At 33.1% G+C, this 24,354-nt stretch overlaps 1 protein-coding gene across 1 annotated transcript; it reads left to right on the forward strand.

Moving 5' to 3' along the window:
• Positions 1-24,354, forward strand: LOC127730782 (S-methylmethionine--homocysteine S-methyltransferase BHMT2-like). Its single transcript, XM_052239338.1, has 7 exons — positions 1-115; positions 6,852-7,042; positions 10,015-10,209; positions 11,405-11,516; positions 14,004-14,179; positions 15,354-15,435; positions 23,996-24,354. Exons 1-7 carry the CDS (start codon positions 103-105, stop codon positions 24,277-24,279), a joined length of 1,053 nt encoding a protein of 350 aa, XP_052095298.1. The 5' UTR covers positions 1-102; the 3' UTR covers positions 24,280-24,354.

Consider the following 24,354-nt stretch of genomic DNA (forward strand, 5'->3'; position numbering starts at 1 on the left):
TTCATCAGACCACTTGTTGACATTGTTATGATTAGGTATCAGCTGTCACGATTATAGAAATAGTCATTGCCAGAGTTGAAAGAACAGGACTAAGTATATAAGATGCCTAAAAGGGGTAAGGACCTAATAATATTTATATGCACAGTACGGTATGCACACATAGAGTTTATAAGTTTATTACACGCCAGTACTGTGTCACACATCTAAAATACACATATTAATTAATAGTGTTTAAATGCTACCACTTTTATTTAAATATTTAGTACAATAAGAAAGTTTGCATACGTAACCTGTCCTGAAATGTGAACTTAACACGTTTAAATGGTCACTCTGACACATAAGGGTTCATGTTAATGTTTTTACAGTAGCAAATACTTCTTAATATATATACTATGCTACAGATGTAGTACAGTCTATGAATAAAACATACCAGTATGCACCTTAAAATAACCGTGAAATTTAATCCGTGAAGTACGATATACATGATATAATACATTGTTTGTGAAAATTGTAGTTAAGTTAACAGAGGTTAGCTCTGTATTGTATTCTTGCGAGTAAGTCAGGTATCTATAGTTTGTACATTTTTATTTAATGTGTAAATGATGGCAAAATGCAAATGAGCGCTACGTCAAAGATGAGTGGAAAAAGCATATTAGTGAAATTTCTTCTCCACGACTGTATTGTTTATTATTATATTATTATGTGACAGCTGGCCGAGGCTAGTAGTAACGTTTTCTTATTTTACATTGGTAGTCTCGCGCAATGTAAAATGCATTTTGAATAAATTTATATTCACCTAACTACATTTACGGACGCCATCACGAGTTGGTTGACCGTTATGGAATAACCGTTTCACAGATGATATCGGATATGTTCCTTATGTCGTAACTACAATACCCTTCCCTTTTCACGAATGTGACTTACCGAATTAGACTATTTACCGGATTTATAATAACATAAGCAACACGACGGGTGCCACATGTGGAGCAGGATCTGCTTACCCTTCCGGAGCACCTGAGATCACCCCCAGTTTTTGGTGGGGTTCGTGTTGCTTAGTCTTTAGTTTTCTATGTTGTGTCATCTGTACTATTATTTGTCTGTTTTTCTTTTTATTTTTGGCCATGGCGTTGTCAGTTTGTTTTCGATCTATGAGTTTGACTGTCCCTCTGGTATCTTTCGTCCCTCTTTTAAATCAATGAAAACTTGACGAAGCCTTACTTAAAGGTAGTATTAGCAAAAATAAAAAAGTGTTGCAGAACAAAATAATTCATGCTAAAATACAAAATTTATCAACTGAAGGAAAAAGATATCAACCTCGGCCTCTCGCCTCGGGAATTTAATTTTAGTTTAATAAATCCTTGTTTTCCCCTAACCAAAAAACTAATTATATAGATATATTATATTCCTTGACCTCAACGTATGGGGATTATTAGCTTTTTCTGAGTTTGCATATTGGAGATATCGTTGAAAACACTTGTGTCATACATGCATGTACTTAATATTAATGCATTACATAATTTTCTTCTGCGACTTAAATATATACATACGGTTTGCTGATTATGCATATGCTTTAATATCTAAAAATAGATGTGTATGATATGATAATCTGTTTCTGATATCTAAAAATAGATGTGTATGATATGATAATCTGTTTCTAACCGATAAAGCAGACACGTCAATACAAACCAAACAGTAGTAGTACAAACTTACTACCATAAGTGAACATATTGACCTTCAACAGTGTGTGAATGTTCAGACCATCCATATACAAGCCAAGTCTTGATCAGTTTTAGCTCACCTAGACAGAAGGGTAATGTGAGCTTTTGTCATCACTTTCCATCCGTCGTCCGTAGTCCGTTAAGTTTTCTTTAAAAAAATCTTCTCATCTGAAACTGCTGAATGGGATGAATGTTTGTCTGTTTCATCTATGGGATGTCAACTATAACGTTAACGTTTGTGATTTTCGTCTAGATTGATCAATCCACATGGCCACCATATCTTACAATATTACATAAGGGTCAAACTGCAGTTTTGGTTAATATCTGTAATAATATAGCAATTAGAGAAAAATTGACACAAGCAAAAACGGTCAGCACAACAGGTTCTTTCTAAAATGAAACATTTCCTTGCCATTAGCTCAAAAACTATAGGTTCTAGGTTAAAAGTGTAAATTGCAAAAATGATCAGCATGATAAGATAAGTCCACCCTCAAAATCGAAGAAAAATCTTATTACTTGATTTTGAGTTATTGCCCTAAAATGTTGATTTGTTTCCCCAATTTTAGCAGTTGTTGGCTGTCCTCATGAATAATATTTTTTGCAGTTTTTGGCTGTTACCTAAAAACCTACAGGAGCTAGGCAAAACATGTAAATTGCAAAAATGATCAGCAACACAAACGATTAACTATAGTATGTGCATATAAAAATCCATCAATATTAGCAAACTGGCGATTTTTTTCACCAGGTGAGCGATACAGGAACAGGTGTGCCTCTTGTTCTATGATATTTAGAGAAAAATCAGATTGCCTTGAATTAATACAACAAAAGATATGCTATTGTTTGTTTTAAATGTTAACTCTTGATTTGAAAATTTATTGCATAAATGCACATATAATAATACAAATGCACTATCTGACTTGCTTTATCTTCTTTTATTTATAGACAATTTGTTAAGTAGTCTAGTCAAGGTAAACATTAACCTCAAGCTAATTGCAACACAAGATTTTTTTGTTGTAAATCATTGTGTTGTATTTAAAAAAGAACAAAATAAAAATATACAAAAATATATTTTGCGGAACATATTTAAAAATCGAAAATTAAATGTACGAAAAAACGTCGATTATTTTTGCCAACACCGTCCACCATACACAGTTAGAGATGACGTCATGTAAACGGTACACGAAGCAAACAACGTTGAAACTCTCAATTCAAACAGAGAATGGTATGTATATGGAATGACAACTTAGATATTATTATTGTAGTAAATCTAAAACCAATACACACTATATTATTCCAAATATATGTTCAATCAAAACAAAGACATTTTACTCCGTGTATTTTGATTATCTCCCTTTGATATTTGATACTTTGTTTTTATAAAGATATTTTTACGTGTATAAAACTAGAAATAGAAAAACAAAACAAAATACATTACAAAGAACGCATTAAAATACGATAAAACTGTTTTTACACTTGCATTTCCGTCCCCTATTTGGAAAAAAAAGTACGAAGCGCCGTATTAACAAAAACATGTCATTATTTGACATATTTTGATATTGCAATAAACTCAGGAAAATGCACAGGAAAAACGTTATAACTTTTCAAAATTAAATAATTTTTTCAACAGTTTTACAAAAGAGAAATTGATCAATAGCGAAATAGTGATATTTCAGTAAAAGAAATATATTTAAAAATAGAAATGGTTAAATATCATTAATTCGTACCGACAATGATTGAAATTGCTTTTCTATAAAAACTGGTTTTATCATTAGCAAATTACAGTTAGATGGAACAAACAATTTAGTATTTCAATTGAATTTCTAAGAATCACACCACAATTTCGATTGTATATTAGTATTGGTGCTCTAAGAATCTGCATGATTTGTAATAATCATAAAACATATATTTATGTGTTTCGTTATATTTTGTAGGTTTCTGAAAACAAGAAAACATGGATACTTGCATAATATGTAATGATGATATACAAAATGGAAACAAGACTGTTGAACTGCTAGAAAAGGGCAGTATTGGAATTAATAATGCAAGTAGAGAAAGAGGAGACACTATTGTTACCAGGACGGGTTAGCTTGTGCATGAACACTGCCGCCGTTCTTACGTTAATCCAAATGTCATCAAAGGATTAAAAAGAAAATCCACATCACCAGCACTGTTAGCTACACCACCTACACTTCGGTCAGAGAAACAGTTTAGCTTTCAAGGAGACTGCTTATTTTGTGGTAATTCTACCATTGAAACAACAGCAAAAAGAAGGTTATTTGACGTGCATGCCGTTCAAACCACTGAATTTCAAACAACAGTAGAGCAGATTTGCATTGAAAGAAATGATGAATGGGCAACAGAAGTCAAAGGAAGAATAGAGTTTGCTTGGGATTTACACGCAGTTGACGCAATATACCATAGCTCCTGCAGCACAAACTTCCGAACAGGAAAAAATGTACTACATTTATTTTCACCGAAGACAGACAAGAGCCAAATGAAAAGAGGCAGACCAAATACAAATAACCAACATTTCTTAAAAGTGCTTGATTTTTTGGAAGATAATGGCGATGAACAATTAACCATCAAAGACCTAGTGGATCGAATGAAAGTTTTATGTGGTGATGAAGCATATAGTCAACCATACATGAAGCAGAAGGTACAAGAACATTATGGGACATCAATTTTAATAACAGAGCTCAATAGAAAAGAAAATGTAGTAACATTCCGACAAACTGCGTCTACTATTATACACAATGTCTACAAAGAATCAAAGCTAAATAAATCAGACGAAGACAGAAAGCTTTTCTTAATAAAAACAGCAGCAGCACTCATTAAAACCGAAATTAGATCTATGCCAGTGGACAAAAAAATTTATCCAAGCAACAACGATATTTTGTCACATGAAAAACATATTCCTGAAAGTTTGGCAGTATTTTTGAAGGTTTTATTTTCGGAAAAGGACGCTTCATTGAAAATCAGCTCGATAGGGCAGGCCATCATGCAAGCAACAAGACCAAGACTTGTGATTGAACCACTGCAGATTGGACTTGCCATACAAATGCCTGCGTATGGAGTATATATCTCCCAGTTGATACGATATTCCAGAGATTGTATTTCCTATCATGATTTCCTTGAAAGAGGGTTGCTGCTCACAAGGAAGCTATTAAACCAAGAGTTTCAAGTTGTGAAGTGGAAGTCATCCCTTCGTAAATTTTACGCGGACGCGATCACGAGTTGGTTGACCGTTATGGAATATCCGTAAACAGCTGAATGTGAAATATGAAGAAGGAGAAGAAATTTGAAAATTACCAAGTGAAAGTTCAGAAAAAACTTCGTCTGATTTTACAACTTTTGCATTCTTGCTACTAATTATTTTTGATTTATTTTTCTATCGTAGAAAATATATATATAACTATGCATACTGTACATAATATCGAAGAACTTTGAGAAGTTTTCTTTTGTAGGATTTAAAGAACGTCTTGCTGCCGGGGAAACCATTGTTATTGCACCTAATGCAGTAACACATATGCTATATGGAAAAGCCGTATCCCGTGCTGTCCGTGGATTCATGCTCGTTGACACAGCTCTTCACACTTTGATGACAAATGAAATTTTCGGACATGACGTTTCAGAAGAACATGAGAACGAAATTAATCATACCCTAAGTATTAAACATCCATTGATAATGGAAGCTTGTGAAATATACGACCGCTTACAGGAAGAGAGATCTCTCTAGAAGATGCACTTGAAAGTCAGGAATCTGATGTTCAGTGGTTGTCGTTTGTTGATGTGGTTCATAAGTGTTTCTCGATTCTCGTTTTTTATATAGATTAGACCGTTGGCTTTTCCGTTCGAATGGTTTTACACTAGTAATTTTTGGGGCCCTTTATAGCTTGCTGTTCGATTTGAGCCAAGGCTCCGTGTTGAAGACCGTACTTTGACCTAAAATGGTTTACTTTTATAAATTTTGACTTGGATGGAGAGTTGTCTCATTGGCACTCATACCACATTTTCTTATATCTATATAAAAATATCATAGTCTTGTCTGTGTGTAAAATTTATAAATTGGTTGGTCTATATATGAACCAATGCAAAATCAGAGGAAGTAAAATATTGAACATTCAATTTCCCTACGTTCACGGAAGAGAACATTTAGAAAAATTTCAAACAAATAACAAATCACTCAATAAGTTATCAGATATTATTGTTAAACTTGTTTTGTGAGTACTCAACCCTGGGATACAAAGACACAGCGAAAAAAGTGCAATATATATTTATTCAGTCAAGAAACATACACTTATCTGAATACAGTAAAAAAAAAACTAAAAATTATTGTGTTAAATAATGCTTAGTGCTTAGAGTAACTTAAATCAAAATATATCCCTTTGTTTGCCTCTTTATACTTTGAGATCGACCGCTGTACGAAATAATTTCACAATCAGTACAAAAAGAACGACCTTGTACGTTGATCAAAGAAGAAATTGTGGATAGAAATCAGATACAGAATAGAATAAATTAATGAAATCTTTTAGCCGTGTTTCAGACTGTAAATATTCTATCCCATCGATTTTGAGATAAAGGATACAACAGATACAATTAATTCTGCCTCATATCTTGACTTGCATCAAGAAATTAACAATAAGGGCCGGTTGAAAACAAAACTTTACGACAAAAGGGATGATTTCAGCTTCCCAATTGTGAACTTTCCATTTCTATGTAGCAGCATTCCAGCAGTGCCTGCGTATGGAGTATATATCTCCCAGTTGATACGATATTCCAGAGCTTGTATTTCCTATCATGATTTCCTTGAAAGAGGGTTGCTGCTCACAAGGAAGCTATTAAACCAAGAGTTTCAAGTTGTGAAGTGGAAGTCATCCCTTCGTAAATTTTACGCGGACGCGATCACGAGTTGGTTGACCGTTATGGAATATCCGTAAACAGCTGAATGTGAAATATGAAGTAGGAGAAGAAATTTGAAAATTACCAAGTGAAAGTTCAGAAAAAACTGATTTTACAACTTTTGCATTCTTGCTACTAATTATTTTTGATTTATTTTTCTATCGTAGAAAATATATATATAACTATGCATACTGTACATAATATCGAAGAACTTTGAGAAGTTTTCTTTTGTAGGATTTAAAGAACGTCTTGCTGCCGGGGAAACCATTGTTATTGCCGAGGGTTATTTGTTTGAGTTTGAAAGGAGAGGTTTCGTGCGTGCTGGATGTTTTGTTCCAGAAGTAGTATTGGAATTCCCAGAACAACTCAGAGCTTTACACGAAGAGTTCGTGCATGCCGGAAGTGACGTTGTCGAAGCATATACGGTTTAATTTTATTCTCGTTATTTTTCACTATAATAGTCTTATTAACTAGCTGTTTCTGTATTAGTCCTTGTATATATTCGAGGTTTGAAACTAATAGCTTTACATCGTGATGCGAAGCAAATAGGATTGGATACAGGTGCGCCAATAAAGAAATTGACCACCAAGCAGGAATAATTTATTGGCCTCTAATATTCATTTTTATTACATACTTAGTAGTAAATACATGTGAAGTGTATGTGTAATCAGCCGTTCGTGATGATATCGATATCAGTCACGGTTGCAAAGGCTTTATCACACCCTTACTCAACTTCCGAAGCAAGGTTGTCGGCTCTCTGGACTTTCCCGAAGTCCTGCGTTTATGATTGCTGAGTTTATGAGCTTCGGTCCTTGCTTGGAAGTTGACCCTTACTCTGTATGACGTCACGTCATCGACATCTGATTCAATCACGGTTGTAAATGCTTATCAAACCCCTAATCTGTATGACGTCACGTCACATTTTGAGATATATAATAATATAAAGTGTATATGATATGGTATTTGCAATATCTCACACTGTATCAACCCTCAACCAATATAATCTCTCGAGCAGAGCTCTTGGGATTATATTCGTGTCTCGGGTTGATACGGATGTGATATTGAAAAAGCCATTTAATATTCTCTGTGTATATCGATGTCGTTTATAATGTGGACGACGATAAACGTAACGATAAAACGCAACGTTGATATCGTTTGTCAAACACCAAGAAGCACTTGTCAACAACTATTTTATTTTGGCCCAAAAGTTGAGAAACATGAACATTTATTCAAATCTGCACAGTTAAATCTTTTACAAACTGTCAGATAAAACTTTTTTTTAAGGTTGAAAGGCAAGGATATCAAATTTTTGGGGGAGATTTTGTAATATCACGAGTTGAGTGACCGTTATGAATTATTAGTTTCACAGATAACGACGGATATGTTCCAAGTGTCGTTACCACGACTCCGTCCTTTTTTCTTCGAATGTGTTGTCGTCGAATTAGACTTATTACCGAATTTATACTTACATAGCAAATCACCGAATTTATACTTACACAGACTTATCACCGAATTTGCATTTACAAATAACATAGACTTATCACCAAATTTGTACTTAATATGTAGATTTATCAACGAATTTGTACTTGCATAGATTTATCACCGAGTTTGTACTTACATAGACTTAACACATAATTTATACTTACATAGACTTATCGTTTGTTCTTATATAGACTTATCACCGAATTTGTACTTACATAAACTTATCACCGAGTTTGTACTTACATAGACTTATCACCGAGGTTGTACTTACATAGACTTATCACCGAACTTATACTTACATAGACTTATCACCGAGTTTGTACTTACATAGACTTATCACCGCACTTATACTTACATAGACTCATCACCGATTGTGTACTTACATAGACTTATCACCGAATTTATACTTACTTGGACTTATCACCAAATTTATACTTACATAGACTTATCACCGAATTTGTACTTATATAGACTTTGTATTTTCATGCGTAACACCACAATAACACTGGAGCACGAGGTGTGTTTCGTAATACTCAGTCTTTAGTTTTCAATAATTACATTACATGTACGTTTCATTATAATACGTTATTTTGATTGGTTAACAGTAATCTCGCGTCATTCTGAAATTAACCTTCATTTCAAAACAAAAAGAAATGTAACATTCATGATTGTATGAGATTCCATAATAAAGTGCACAGGTAAATAAAAGAAAAACTTGATAGAAATCGTGAGTTCATGATCCTAGCAAAACAAATGTTATCATAAGTATTGAATGCTTCTTTTAGTTGTATTGTAGTCCTGTCATGTAATGTTGTCATTTTAATGTTATATTTAACATTGCCATAAAAGCGGGAGGTTTGGCTAGCCACAAAACCAGGTTCAACTCACCATTTTTTTCTTAAAATGTCCTGTACCAAGTCAGGAAAATGGCCATTGTTATATTATAGTTCGTTTCTGTGTGTGTTACATTTTAATGTTGTGTTTCTGTTGTGTCGTAGTTCTCCTCTTATATTTGATGTGTTTCCCTCAGTTTTAGTTTGTAACCCGGATTTGTTTTTTTTCTCAATCGATTTATGAATTTCGAACAGCGATATACTACTGTTGCCTTTATTTATAGGGTTGTATAAGCGTTGACCGTGCGCACATTTTTAGAATGAAATGTACTTCGGTCAACGCTTTTACACCCCAATACATTTTCAAAAAGAAGCTTTCAATTCTTAAATGTTGTATTTTTTATACTGCAACTAGTTGTGTTTATTTCCTAAATATAGTAACAAAGCTATATTGTGCAATGTCAATTTCATCATGGACCACTTTTTCCACAATCAGGGGTTCCTTAAGGGATGAAAATAAGTTTAAAATTTGTGTAAAACTTTAAATAGCTATCAATTTTTTAATGTAATTTGCAGTATAAAAACAATATTAGGTCAATTAATGTTAGAAAAATATTATTTTTTTTTGTATTCGGCACTAAACTGGGGAAGGGCTCGGTACAACCTCGCCCTTCCCAGTTCCTCAGCCTCATACAAAACAGTATATTTTTCTGACATCGACCTAATATTGTATGTGTACACTGTTGTTTGTCTTTTGGTCGTTTTTAATTTCTTGACATGGTGGTGTCAGTTTGTCCTCGACTTCCAAGTTTAAATGTTCCTTTGGTATCTATCTTCCGCCTCTCCTTGATTTATCTCTGTTATACATGACTTGACCTCAATTCAAGTTTGTTCCAAATGTGTATTAAAAAAGTAGCTATTTCTTAGGTATCTTGTACAACTTTCAAGATTATCTATGAATTGGTGCACGCATTTCAACTTTGTAACTTTTGGTCTGTCTTTACAATTCAACACTACACTTAGTCTAGATATATTATTATAAGAGATCAATAAGTGTTGATGTCATTCTGCTGTATTTTTAGTACTACGGTCACCGAGCAAAACTACGAGTTGTTGGGAGGGAAGATGAACTTGAAACATTGAACTTTAGAGCATTAGATATAGCTAAAGAAGTAGCAGACAAACATGGTAAATTACTTGCTGGAGGTATATCTAACACAACCATCTTTAACAGACACGATCCGAAAACTGTGGAAGAAGCTAGAAGTATATTTAAGGTACTTTGATAATCATTTTAGGTAGTTCGCCTCCTTTAACAATACTTTTCTGTGGAAAATAACAAATGAAGTACACGGAATATTGTTGTCTGTTACTACAAGTAATCATGAGCAAAAATAAATAAAATTAATGTCAAAGTTTTTGTTTGTTATCTTGCTTTGTCTCTTTTTTCGTCGATGTACAAGATTTGAGCATCGGTAAACTACTGTCGCCTTGATTTGTTTACCCCTAATAAGAATTTCTATGGAAACCCAAATGCACAATGGCCATGTAAATTTAGTGTCGGGTATAAGTTTCACTTCAATTCATTGAGCGGTTTAAATGAAGTAACACATTACAGAGTTAACCTGGACCACTGTTTATATAAATGTATGTACCGTGAGTTTATATAAATTTATGTACCGTGAGTTTATATAAATTTATGTACCGTGAGTCCTCTCTATGGAATCTCACCTACCATGACTGAGCTTTACTTCAAACGATTTCAGAGTGTTTCAATTTACTAATACTTATATAACAATCCCCCAAAGGATCCGAAATACGAATAATAAATACATAATGCAAATCTACATACTACACAAGATATGAATAAGCTTGGCTGTAAACAATTCAGAAGAGTTGTTGACAATAGAAATATTACGGACGGACATATACAAAACGGCTTGACGCCATAGGTACTATATACATGTGTTAAAGTTATTAGTTGCGTGTTTACGATATCGTGCAGAACGAAATCATATCAAAATTAAATGACAGAAAATGGAACAAAATATTTTGGTCCAAATCGGCACTAAAATCTAATGAATTTCAACATTTATTGAACATGCAGAAGAAAATGTTGATAGATATAAGAAGATGTGGTATGAGTGCCAATGAGACAACTCTCCATGAATCTATATGTACATGTACTTCATCAATATATTGATATGTTTGCTAAATGCAATGCCTTTTTATGGGTTATACTGCTACGAAATTACAGAAAATTCGGTGATTGTGAACCTACAAAAAATCTTGACCGTTCGACACACACATTTAGAAAATACTGGATGGAACTGTTTAAGTGGCCTAAATAATGTGTCTCTCCATCATCTATAGTTGTCACTCCTATAAGGGAGACACAAAACACACTATAAAGGAAAGGTACAACAAACACACTGAAAACAATGTTCATCTGACATAACATCAATATTTTAGGAACAAATTGAATGGGCTGTGACTAGAAATGTTGACTTTATTATTGGTGAAACGTTTCCGGACTTTGCAGAGGCTCTTTTAGCTCTAGAGTGTATCAAAGAGTATGGAAAAGGTATTAAATAAAATCAATGTCAATTTAATATACGCTCCCCTGCTTTTTAAAAAAGTTATTTCGTATTAAAAAAATTTTGTAAGCTCGTCTTTTAAAAGTTTTTTAATGTTTGATATATCTTTTAATGTTTTTAACGATATTTACATTCCTTCGTATTTCTTTATATTTTGTTGTTCTGATTTTATTAATATCATTATTGCTTCAAAGGGCCTATTATGCTGTTGAATATTCAAGCTCACATTAAGAATTTCAGAACAGAAAGTCTTGTCGATTGCAACAAAAGTGCTATTACATGCATTTGATGGTCCTTGTGTTCGGTTAACAGTTTTGACTTTTCCACTCTTTATACTACACTTCCACACAATCTTATCAAACAAAAGTTTTCCTATCTTATTAAATGGTCGTTTGATAAATCTGGTTGCAAATTTATTTGCTGCAACTCTTATAAAGCCTTTTTCTCTAATGAGAAAGGTAAATATGCTAGATATACTTACTGGAGATGTGATGAGATGATTCAAGCACTAAATTTTCTCCTTGACAACATTTATGTACGTTTAGGCAATAATGTTTATCGACAGATTGAAGGTATTTCTATGGGCACCAACTGTGTCCCTTTAAAAGCAGACTTGTTCCTTTACTGTTATGAATCACAGTTTATGGCCAAACTCAGTAAAGAACCGTCTAAATTCCATTTAATTGATAAATTCATCAACACTTTCCGTGATCTTTATGATATGTTTTCGTTAAAAAATAAAGAATTCTCAAACTATACTGCTGAAATTTACCCAAACGAACTTACTTTGAATAAATCTAATATTAACAGCAATAACTGTCCTTTCCTAGATTTAGATATTTCAGTATTACACCATAAACTCTTCACAAAAATTAACGACATCCCGATGATTTTTCTTTCCCTATTGTTAATTTTCCCTTTTTGGACGGTGATGTTCCTTAGGCACCGTCTTACGGTGTTTATATATCCCAACACGTTCGCTATGCTCGTGTTTGTAGTGACGTTTTGGATTTTAATGAGCGTTATCTATGTATTACTAGTAAACTATTAAGCCAGGGATTTCGTTACCATGCACATATTACTTAAACCCTTGACTAAATTTTTTCATAGATACAAAGATTTGGTCTGCATGTTTGGCTGTACCTGTAGAAAACTTATTTCAAACGGAATAGCACATCCTAAATTTTACGGTGATGTTGTAAACCGAGACCGGAAATTTAGATACGATCCGGGTAAACTTATCAATCTTTTAAATAAACTTATCCTAAAAGGTTATCTATTCAACACTGTAATTAAATCTTTGAATATTGTTTTTATTGGTGTAAATATTGATTTTGTTATCAGTAAATTAAAAACATACTAAATATTACACATATGTACTTTTACTGTACTACAATCTGTCGGTACTGATAGTTTGGCATTTCACAAGGTCATGGTTTTCTCTTACTGTTAATGACGTCTTTACGCTAAATCCATTGGATGTTGGATGTGTACTGATTGATATTTTAGTCTTAGATACATGATTTTTTTTCATTAGTTGTTATTGGCTTTGAACTAGCTGTCAGTAACTGCGATTACTCTCAGATCTGTACTTGGTGTCTTTTTGTTTTGGGGATGTATAAGTACCCGTCCACGTCCACTTTGTGTTTTGTTAGATGTATTTCTATTTGTATCCATCTGATGAGTTAAGCCTTTTTCAACTGATTTTTATAGATTGTTCTTATGTTGTACTGTAACAACACTGTCCCAGGCTAGGGAGAGGGTTGAGCGCTCACAAACATGTTAAACCCCGCCACATTCTTTATGTGCCTGTCCCAAGTCAGGAGCCTGTAGTTCAGTGGTTGTCGTTGGTTCATGTCTGTCATATTTGTTTTTCGTAAACTGTTTTGTTATAAATTAGGCCGTTAGTTTTCTCAATTGAATTGTTTCATATTTTTCATGTCGGGTCCTTTTATAGCCGACCATACGGTATGGGTTTTTCTCATTGTTGAAGGTCATACGGTTGCCTATAATTTCTTACATCCACTTCATTTGAACTTTGGCGGATAGTTGTTTCATTGACAATCATACCACATCTCCTTATTTTTATACCATATGATTTTTATTTTTATTTCTAAGGTTTGTACATGTTATTGTTATGATACTACTTTTTTAACTGTTTCAAATATCTGTTTAATCACACAGACTTTAAGATATATTTTGATAGGTAGAATAACGTAATAACGTAAACTACAAGGATATCACGGGACATAATTATATATGAATAGCTGCCTTGTTTATCAACATGCTCTCATTAGCGTTAAAAATCTCTCATCTTCCAAAACTATGCGTACAACCAAAAACTGTGTAGCATGTCACTGCAATATTTTTCGTTGGACGGTACATAAAAAGTTTTTCAATTAATGGTTATGAAATACAGATATTTTCCATTAATTTATAAGAGTAATAAAGGTCTTTTTTATATCTCGCCTTAGTTCCAGCCGTTATAACTTTCTGTTCAACCGAAACAAATATGACACATGATGGTGTACCGATACCAGAAGCATGCAGAAAGCTCGAAGAGGCTGGGGCCGATGTTGTGGGAGTAAACTGTAGCAGAGGTCCGTCTACCATGATTCCTCTTGTCAAAGAAATCAAGAAGGTTTGCAAGGTAAGTTATTTGCATATTTATAAGATAGCATACGTTCCCTTTTACCCAAAATGACGCTGCCACTATTAATTGTAAACATACAAAACACATTCTACGTGTCAAAATGTATATTGCACCGCTACAAACTGAAAAATAACAATCTTAACTAAATATTAATTGGTATTTGGAACGTAATTTTTATCTTCATATGTTTATATATAAAGACATTTAACTACAATTATATTCTCGGAAGAGATAGATGCAATGTTTGAATTTTGATATGAATATTGACTAACAACATTATTACCAATTAAAAAGACTGTGGATGTTTCATAATATTATCATCCAAGATGTCCACATTGCTTTTATCTAATAAGGAAACAATATGAATGAAATTAAAAGTGTATGCATATAAGTTTAATTTTTAGTTGAAACTTTCCTAATGAAGGTAAATTCAGAAAAGCGCACGAAATTTAGTAGTAGTCAGTGCTTCGTTACTGACGATCTACAACATACCTTATGTTTAAAGTCCCCATTGGTGAATTTAAAAATTTTCCAGAAACTAAGGTTCCAACTCCCTCTGGCCCACCTTATCCTAGATGAGTTTGGATATTAATTATGTTTATGCCCTTAGGATCTGCTTACCTTTCCGGAGCACCTGGGATCACCCCCGGTTTTTGGTGGCGTTCGTGTTGCTCAGTCTTTAGTTTTTCTATGTTGTGTTTTGTGTACTGTTGTTTGTCTTTTGGTTTTTTTCTTTCTTTTGCCATGGCGTTGTAAGTTTATTTTCGATTTATGAGTTTGAATGTCCCTTTGATATCTTCCACCTGTCTTTTGATCATATAGCTCCAAATGTTGATATGTACTTATTCATCCCTGGCTATCAAATTTCAAGTTTGAGCGTTCCCGGGGAAGGTAGATCCAGAAAAGCGCATGAAACGCACGGATATTATAAAATTTTGTTTTCATTTACGGAATATATAGTCTAAAATTAACTTATTAACCAAATAACTACCTTCAACTAATGACGTATTTAACGTTTGCCATAGACTTTATAATAACAATTTTTTTTTCTATTCAAAAGTTTTATGTTTTAGATCGCATTGTATCTGCTATTTCGGTGTGAAACACGGACATTTGAAATATTGACTGTTCAGTATATATTTTTCTAATATCTCTTTAAATATCTTATCAGGGACCAGTGGCAATGTTGCCTGTAGTGTACGCTACAACTGACAAAGAACCGACAATGCAGGCATTAACAATACACAATACAGGTACGTATAACATCCTAATGGTCAAACTTCCTTATATGGTCTATTGCTGTATCAACTAATATAAAAGAAGGATTTAACCTTTTGCAAACTTTTGTTTCTTTTCCAAATATATAACTTGAACAATATTTTATTTAACGGTGAAAATTGTTATAAAATGATTTTTTATTCGTGACTGAATGATCGAATTCTGCATATATTTTACCTGCAGTAGGAAACATGACGGGTATCACTGGTGTAGTTGGAACTGTTTGTCTTTCCGATCGTCTTAGTTCATCCTGGGTTTTTGATGGATTTTTTTTCGCCCAATTTTTCTGTAAAGTATTTTGTGGACTGGTGTTGTCTGTTCGTCATTTTTTCTTTTGACCACAACATTGTGGTGCCTATTTTTTACTAAAGTTTATTATTGTATTGTCCCTTTATCAGTTTTTTTTTCAAATTTACGGTGGCAAATCCTTCATGCAGATTGAGACGAGACTATGTTCATGTCATATGAATATAACAAACTTTGTTATAAACTAGCTCACAAGGAAACAATCCCCAGGAATCAAACCCCGGTATCACTCTACCTTGACACATTATACTTGACTCCACGTCTATCAATATGCTCGTATCTAAAATGTTACATGATATGCGGATGAGGAGCATATACTACATGGCTGGATATCAATGCACGATCTCGACCACTCGAAGAGAGCAATATGTCACAGATGCAGTTTCTATTCAGTTGTGTCATTGGCTTGTGTTGATTCTTGTAAACATTCAATTGATTTAGATACATAATGCTTACTTTATATCAAGTTGTTTATTCTCTATGTCAAAATTCTCAATATAAATATATATAAACATATGATAATACATAGAAAGGATAATAGAAATCAACAATAATACTGGACGGTACGACAGACCACATCAATACTGTTTTCAATGCACACGACAATTTCTAAAGGTAACAATCTTCAATCAGATATGCATGAGAACTCAAGTGAATATACATTTGAGAATATTAAAACACAAATCACAAATTCGAAAGACCAAACGTCATCAAAGGTAAATAAACACGACTCAAAGACCAGGCTTTGGGCAGTTAAGCTGCCTTATGCGAGCACCCTAGATTTGTGTTCTACCCAATAAATGCTGAAATTGGTGCAATTGTTATTATCTAGCTGGCTTTTATGTTATTTATAACTAATTGAACACTTTTTTCATACTTTTAATTCTGGAATACAAAAAAATATGACCAGAAAAACCTTAAATGATCGTCGAACCACCCAAAAGTTTTGAAGTTGCACATAGAAAGTAGTGCTCAATAGATATCCTTATGTAGTTTATTATCCCCTTTCTTTTTGGCTAAGATGTCAAAGAACAATTGTATCAATTATTTCATCGCCGAAAATCTCTAATTACAAGTCGTTTACATCTGCCAAATGGCAAAAAGCGCAGGAATATTGTATAACGGCTGTGACTAATATGACACGGAGTTGAAGTCTCAGTTGACGGTAATTTTAACTTTCGTCGACAAAACGGAAATCAAGGACGTTTTAAATTTGGTGGATTCTGATAATTCAAAGGTAATTATTATTAATCATTTCATTTGTTTTGTTTGAGATGATTGTGATTATTTAAATCATCTTAACTTGTTAATATTATTCCGTTTATCTCGTAACCGACCTTCGATCAATTCATGCTTGTCAAATCAAGTTCTTGTTATTTATGTAAAATAAAACTAGAGATCTGATTGGTCGATGTCAAGTTCATTTCAAGATGGTTTCCATTGTGTTTTTAGTTCAGGCTTTGCCCACGTGGCTTTGTCTTTGGTGTTACAGACTGCTACATGTGCTTTCATTTAGCTTAAGGTGCTTCAAACAATATTTAGATTAATACTTTATCAATAATTTGCTAAAGGGCGGCATTATTTAACTTCCATCGCACATTTTTGTAAAATATTAAGTACGAATTTGTGACGCGTCTCACACCGTAATTGTTTTTGATTTACAAGGACTTTTCAATTTCCGGTAATGAAATAAACAACTCTTTCGATGTTTCATTTTGTGATTTTTTCATATTTAAACACTCGTGAAGTGTTCTAGAATCATTTCTATGCGTTTCCTTCAGCAACTTGATGCTGGTAAACGACTTTTCCATGAAAATTTTGCAAAAAAAATTACGAAAAGAGGTAACGTTGTATTTTATAGTCTTTACGTTTTCAACAAGTTACTCTTCTATAACAATTTTTTAAAGCACAAATATTATTTTTTTATTATGATATTGGCAATGGAAGACGTAGTCCGAGATTACTCTGACGTCAAACGGCTGTTTTGCCAGACAAGCTTTGGCCGTGTCTGGCAAAACAGCCGTTAGACGTCAGAGTAATCTCGGACCTTGGAAGACAGTGAAACCGTAATCAAGATATTTTAACTCACTTATAATTTCAAATAAAATTGAGAATGGAAAGGGGGAATGTGTCAAGGAGACAACAACCCGACCAAAGAGCAGACAACAGCCGAAGGCCACCAATGGGTCTTCAAATTCAATCCGATGTCAGAATAGGTAACAAAAGAAACTAAACAAAATGACAATGATGCATAAACTAACAAAGGACTACTGGTAGTTAACTGACATGCTAGCTCCAGACCTTAATTGAACGGATTGAAAGATTATGTCTTTATCATACTTTTTTTGGAAATTATGTTCAAACTAATTCATTCAGACCTAGCTGCACAACTAGCTCTCATAGTCCTATTATGGTTTAATTTTGACAAATTGTGACCTGGAAGGAGAGTTATCTCATTTGCACTCGTACCACATCTTCTTATTATATTTCTTTACAATTTGCATACACAGGTAGACATGTTATTCTGAACAAAAGCCTCGCAAGGCAAGGACATAATACCTAAGCAGTTGTCATTCAAAAAAGCTTTGAAAAATAACAGACAAGTATATATGCTTGGAAAATTTGATTCTTAAAATCTGTTGTGTCATTCGGTCTCTTGTGACGAGTTGTCTCAATCATTGGCAATCACACCACATCTTTTTTTATAACAGAGAATATAAGCATGATCATGAGTTATCACAGCATCAATGAACATGGACAAAACTAATACATAAAGATTTAAGACATGAAGCTTTTTTGCTACATTGTATTTGTCAAAATAAGCAAATTATTTGTTTTTGTTTTTATTTCAGATTGATTCCAATCTTTGGGAATGGCTAATACTAGAAGAGGCAAGGCATACATGTACATGTACAATACATGATTCTCTGTAGCAACTGGATTGTCTATTCACCACAATAATTCCATAACAGCAATGAAACTCTAGACTACTATGATGTTATGAAGATATTTACATGTATATATACATATATGATCAATTTTGAAGATTGTTTATGCCAAGGGTCATCATGTCGACTAGTCCGACAAGTTTTGGTTCAGCTTTCTGACAGGAATTATAATAAACTTGCCAGTAGTTACAACACATGAATATTATTTGTTATTAAGTGTGCCTATCGGTCTAGCAATTTTTAGAGACTGTTTAACGATACTTTCAGAACTATGATCATGATATGTGATCATATGTCAGAATCTGTGTAACTGTTACTACAAAAGGAGATGTATTATTGTGCACTAAGAAGTATGCCTAGTTATCAGAAACTTTTTGCATGAAGTTATATATAAAGAAAGTTGGAATTCATGATATTGATGCATTGTGCAGAAACATGAAATATTTTAGTTTGTATTCTTGACAATCCAAGAGTAAGATTAAATTGTACCAAGGAGAATTACTTATTACCATAATTACGCAGCAGTATTTTGATTGTGGATTTTTTTAAAATTTTATTATTTACTGAATGCATATTTGTCACTTGTTTAATGCCTTGTTCACACGTACGTTGAATTTGAATTGAATGCGAACCGAGTTCACACAATCTTCTTTTTTTAATTTCGAATTGTATTAAAATCTAATGCGAATCGAATTCACTAATCGCACTCACACACTCTTCTTTTTTTAATTCGAATCTAATTCAAATTGACTAATTTGCATTATCCAATTTTCATTAGAAATACGTTTTTTGTTAATACAAATAAGTTAATTTGATTAATTTGATTAAACCTGGTGTGGACACTTTCTAAATTGTAATTCAAATTAAACTATAATAAATTAATTGATAATTTGAATTAAAAGTTAACGTCATTCCGACAGAAAAGCGATTTTGACGCGTATTGCAATTCGAAGTAGAATTTACTTTTGGACATTAAACATGTTAAATGTTTAGAATGCGTATTAAACTAATTCAAATCAGTTAATGCGAATCGAATTTGAATTATGTGTGAACGCAGCATTGATATATCTAAGAAATGAAGAATATAAAAATATTAAAAAAAGATTGACAAAATGTTTGTATTAAATTTGTTGCAATTTTTATCTTGCCTTGACAGAGTCAAAAAGATATATATATATATATATATATATAAAGGCATGCTGTTTTGGCGGCATCAACAATGTAGCAGTTTGTGATTTTGTGATAAGGTCTAGTTTGTGGTAGGTCAATGATATTTGGTAAGCAGTTGTGTTAGCATAGGCACGTCTCATTACCATGGAGAATATTTGGCCCCACCCCCTTAGTCATGGTCTATTGACTTTGAAACTTTGCATAGTTTTACTTACATGTATAAGTTTGTGATTAGGTCAGTTTAGGGGGAACCACTAGTGGTAGGTCAATGATATTTGGTGTGCAGTTGTATTAACTTTGTCATTTCTAATTTCCATTGAGATTATTTGGCCCCGCCCCCTCAATCATGCTCTTTTTACTTGGAAACTTATTTTACTTTGAAATTTCATTTATTAGCTTTTGATTAGGTTAGTATTAGGGAAACCAATAGTGGTAGGTCAATGATAATTGGCATCCAGGTGTAGAAGCATTACAAATGTAGTACGTCTCATTTCCATAGAGGATATTTGGTCCTTACCCCTCAGTCATATGCATGATCTATTGACTTTGAAACTTTACTTAGTTTACATGAATTAGTTTGTTATTATTATGATTATGTCAGTAAATTACCAGTAATCTTAAGTTAAAGCTATTTGGTATGCAAACGTATTGGTATTTAAAAGTTTCATTTTCATGGATATTATATAACCCCACCCCCTCATTATCATGATTATGGTTCATTGACTTAGAAATTGAATTTGTGTTAAGGTTTGTTGAAAGGGAAAGACTTATGAAAAGTCAATGGTATTTGGTAAGCAGTTGTATAAGCATTGGCACATCTCATTTCCATGGAGACTGATCAGCCCTGTACCAACAGTCATGGTTCATTGTCTTTGAATATCACTTACATGTTAAAGTCTTTCTATTTCAATTGTAACATTTGCATTATCAAAATAACAAATAGGCAAAACATGTCTCTGTGTTAACAGCTTATTAAAGATTAGCCATGTACAATTATTATAAAATAATATAAGTGGATGTAAGCAATTATAGGCAACCGTACAGCCTTCAAAAAATATGTTGCATCATTGCTAGGCCATTATAACAACATCAGCATTTATTGTAATATAATATACAAGAAAATTACACCACTTCAGATAGTTTCAGGTATGATTTGATAATTGTGCATAGTGGCACCAGCTGATCCAACTAAAACCGCTAATATGGCATATTCAAACTCTAGTAAATAGTGGAATTAAACCATACACCACTGTTGGACACCATTATTGAAATTATTATTCTGATAAGTAATTTAAAATATTCCTCCATGCAGTCCGCAACAATTAGCAAAACCTATACTGCTTAGTAAGCTATAAACGACCACGAAATGACAAATGTAAAACAATAAAACTAAAGCAGCCAGCTGATTTATGTACAAAACAATTATGAAAAATAAATATGATATACAGCAACAATCAACAATCACCAAATTACTGGGTCCTCACTATGGACATGCACATACAGAATGTGGCAGGTTAAACATGTTAGCTGGCACAAAACTCTTCCCTAACATGGGACAGTGTATGTGCATAATCTCAGACATTGAATCTTTAAAAAATAAATTGGAAATATCTTTTGAAAGTAGTAGGATTGGCTAGCGGAAACATTACGGATACTTGAGAAATAGCTGAGATAAATATTTTCACCAATTCTTCCACAATATTCATCTTTACTTCTGTCAAGTTTGCATTTGATTTTTTAATTAACTGCCTATAGCGCCCTTGGTGCTTTGATTGTACGCAACTCTTTGTATTGCTTTAGGCTTCCATGGACCATGTGGACGTGTGTTGTTTGTTTTCTCTTTTGAAGAACACCACTAAAATCATTGCGCATATTTAAGATAACATTTGACCACAAGTATTATAAGGTTTTTTTTTCACAGTTTTATCTGAAAAAGCACATTGTTTAATCACTGTTGTCAACGAAATTTATACGATATATTTGGTTTACAGTTTGATTCAGAAGATACACCGACATAGCTAGATAATACTATTAATTATCTAATTACTACCACATTTTGATATTAATAAGTATTGTAATTTTCATTGTTATTAATAAATGAAATGTCAGTATTACAAATCTAATCTTGAATCAATCCTAATCCTATCTTATTTTTGGGAAATATTTTTACAAATTCAAATGTGACGTCACTTTGTGTGTTTTTTTAGAATTTAAAATGTGACGTCACTTTGTGCGTTGAGGCTTTGGCTAACTCGGCTGTGTATTTTTATGTGTTGGCTTAAGTTGTTTTATGTAATGTATCCGTTTTATTCTGTAGTTAGTCCCCACTTCGGTTTTATCATGTATATCTATTATATAGTCATTTTATAAAATTTACTGTTTGCAAAATTATAAATTATTCTAAATAATAAGGATGTTCATGTCCCAGGCAGAAAACCCTGGCCGTGTTAGACGCAATTTTTTGGAAGTTTTGGTCCTCGGTGCTCTTCAGCTTTGTACTTCTTTTGGCTTTCAAACTTTTTTCATCTGAGCGTCACTGGTTGGTCTTGTGTGGACGAGACACACGTCTGGCGTATTGAATTTTAAGCCTAGTACCTTTTGTTAGCTATTATTCGTGTGTTTATTTGTCCTATATGTTCTCCCATTTATTTGTATTGTGGTCTTGTCATGTGATGCTGTCGTTTTGGTGTTGTGTTTGACGTTGCCATAAAAGCGGGAGGTTTGGCATGCCACAAACCAGGTTCAACCCACAATTTTTTTCTTAAAATGTCCTGTACCAAGTCAGGAAAATGGCCATTGTTATATTATAGTTCGTTTCTGTGTGTGTTACATTTTAATGTTGTGTTTTTGTTGTGTCGTTGTTCTCCTCTTATATTTGATGCGTTTCTCTCAGTTTTAGTTTGTAACCCGGATTTGTTTTTATGTCTATCGATTTATGAGTTTCGAACAGCGGTATACTACTGTTGCCTTTATTTGTTACCCAATCAAGAACAAATACATAAAAGATAAAAAGATCTGGTATGATTGGCAATGAGACAACTTTCGAAGATAGACCAAGTGATGTAGAATTTAGCAAATATAGGTCACCGTACGGCCTTCAATATGAGCAAAAACCATACTGCATGGTAAGCTATAAAACGCCCCGATATGACAAATGTAAAACAATTCAAACAAGTAAACTAACGGCCTGATTGATTTATATACAAAATAATAAACAACCAAAAAATATGACATACAGCAACAAACGACAACCACTGAATTACAGGCTCCTGACTTTGAACAAACAGACATAGAATGTGGCGTGGTAGAACACGTTTGCGGGCGACCAACTAACCCCTGACATGGGACAGTGGTGTAACAGCACAACATAAAAACAAACAATAAAACTCAGTTGATAAGGCTTGACTCATCCGATAGAAACAAATTATGCTAAAACAACTAACAAAAGGACTTAAAAGACACTAAGTACAGATCTGAGATTACTTGCAGTTTACTGAAAGCCAAAAATAACTAATAATAAAATCATATATCTAAGACTAAAATATCATCAGAACACATCCAATAAATTTAGTGCAAAGATGTTATAAACAGTCAGGGAAAACATGATCGTGTGCAATCCCATAATAAAAGTGTCTATCACATGAGACAGTATGGAAAAAAAATCAAAGACCGTGTTACAAAAAGTTAATAGGTCAATTAACAACGTATAATGACTATATCAACATTTTATTGTCTTGTTTTGCATTGTCGTTAAAGATTCCATATGTCAATGGTGTACTATAATTAAAACAAAAATTAAAGTGCCTGCTTACGTCAATGATTGTTACAAGTTGAGGACTTTCTTAATTAAGTCCTATGAAAAACCTTTACCTCGATCAGAAAATTCAGAAAAATTGTTCTGAAGATGTGACCGAAAGATTATTTAAGATCCATTTGATCCTTTTCAATTATTATATTTTATACATGTTGTCTTGAAATTAAGAAAGACCACAATTACTGACCGAAGATTTATTTACACCTAAATTGAAGAGGTGTTTTGAATTAAACCTGTTTTTTCATATATTTATATATATACATTATTTGCTATAGAAAATATTATGTAATCTTGCAGGTAAACCAGCCTTTCCAGTAGACTTGCCGGGAGTTGCATGTACTAGAACAGAAATAAAAGAATTTGCGGAAGAGGCAAAAGCACTGGGAATACAGTATATTGGTTTGTGCTGTGGTAACGCCTCTCACTACATGCGTATTTTGGCAGATGTGTATGGGAAAGATCCACCTGCAAACAAATTTTCTCCAAATATGGATCAGCATTATTCCTTCGGAGATGATAAACATAGGAACGATTACTATAATGATCTCTTTGAAACGAAGCTAAAAGATAAAAAGACTTAATAATTTAGCATAAACATGATTGACATGTTCTGAAATTAAGTACATTCACAAAATGTTTAAATTTTTATTTATTTC

Source organism: Mytilus californianus, unplaced genomic scaffold (genome assembly GCF_021869535.1).
Source record: "Mytilus californianus isolate M0D057914Y unplaced genomic scaffold, xbMytCali1.0.p SCAF_1, whole genome shotgun sequence".
Taxonomy (NCBI): domain Eukaryota; kingdom Metazoa; phylum Mollusca; class Bivalvia; order Mytilida; family Mytilidae; genus Mytilus; species Mytilus californianus.

Excerpts from the sequence above, each read along its gene's own strand:
- LOC127730782 (XM_052239338.1), top strand. Across the intron at positions 14,180-15,353 it reads AAATCAAGAAGGTTTGCAAG|GGACCAGTGGCAATGTTGCC; the intron begins GTAAGTTATTTG and ends ATATCTTATCAG. Across the intron at positions 15,436-23,995 it reads ATTAACAATACACAATACAG|GTAAACCAGCCTTTCCAGTA; the intron begins GTACGTATAACA and ends GTAATCTTGCAG.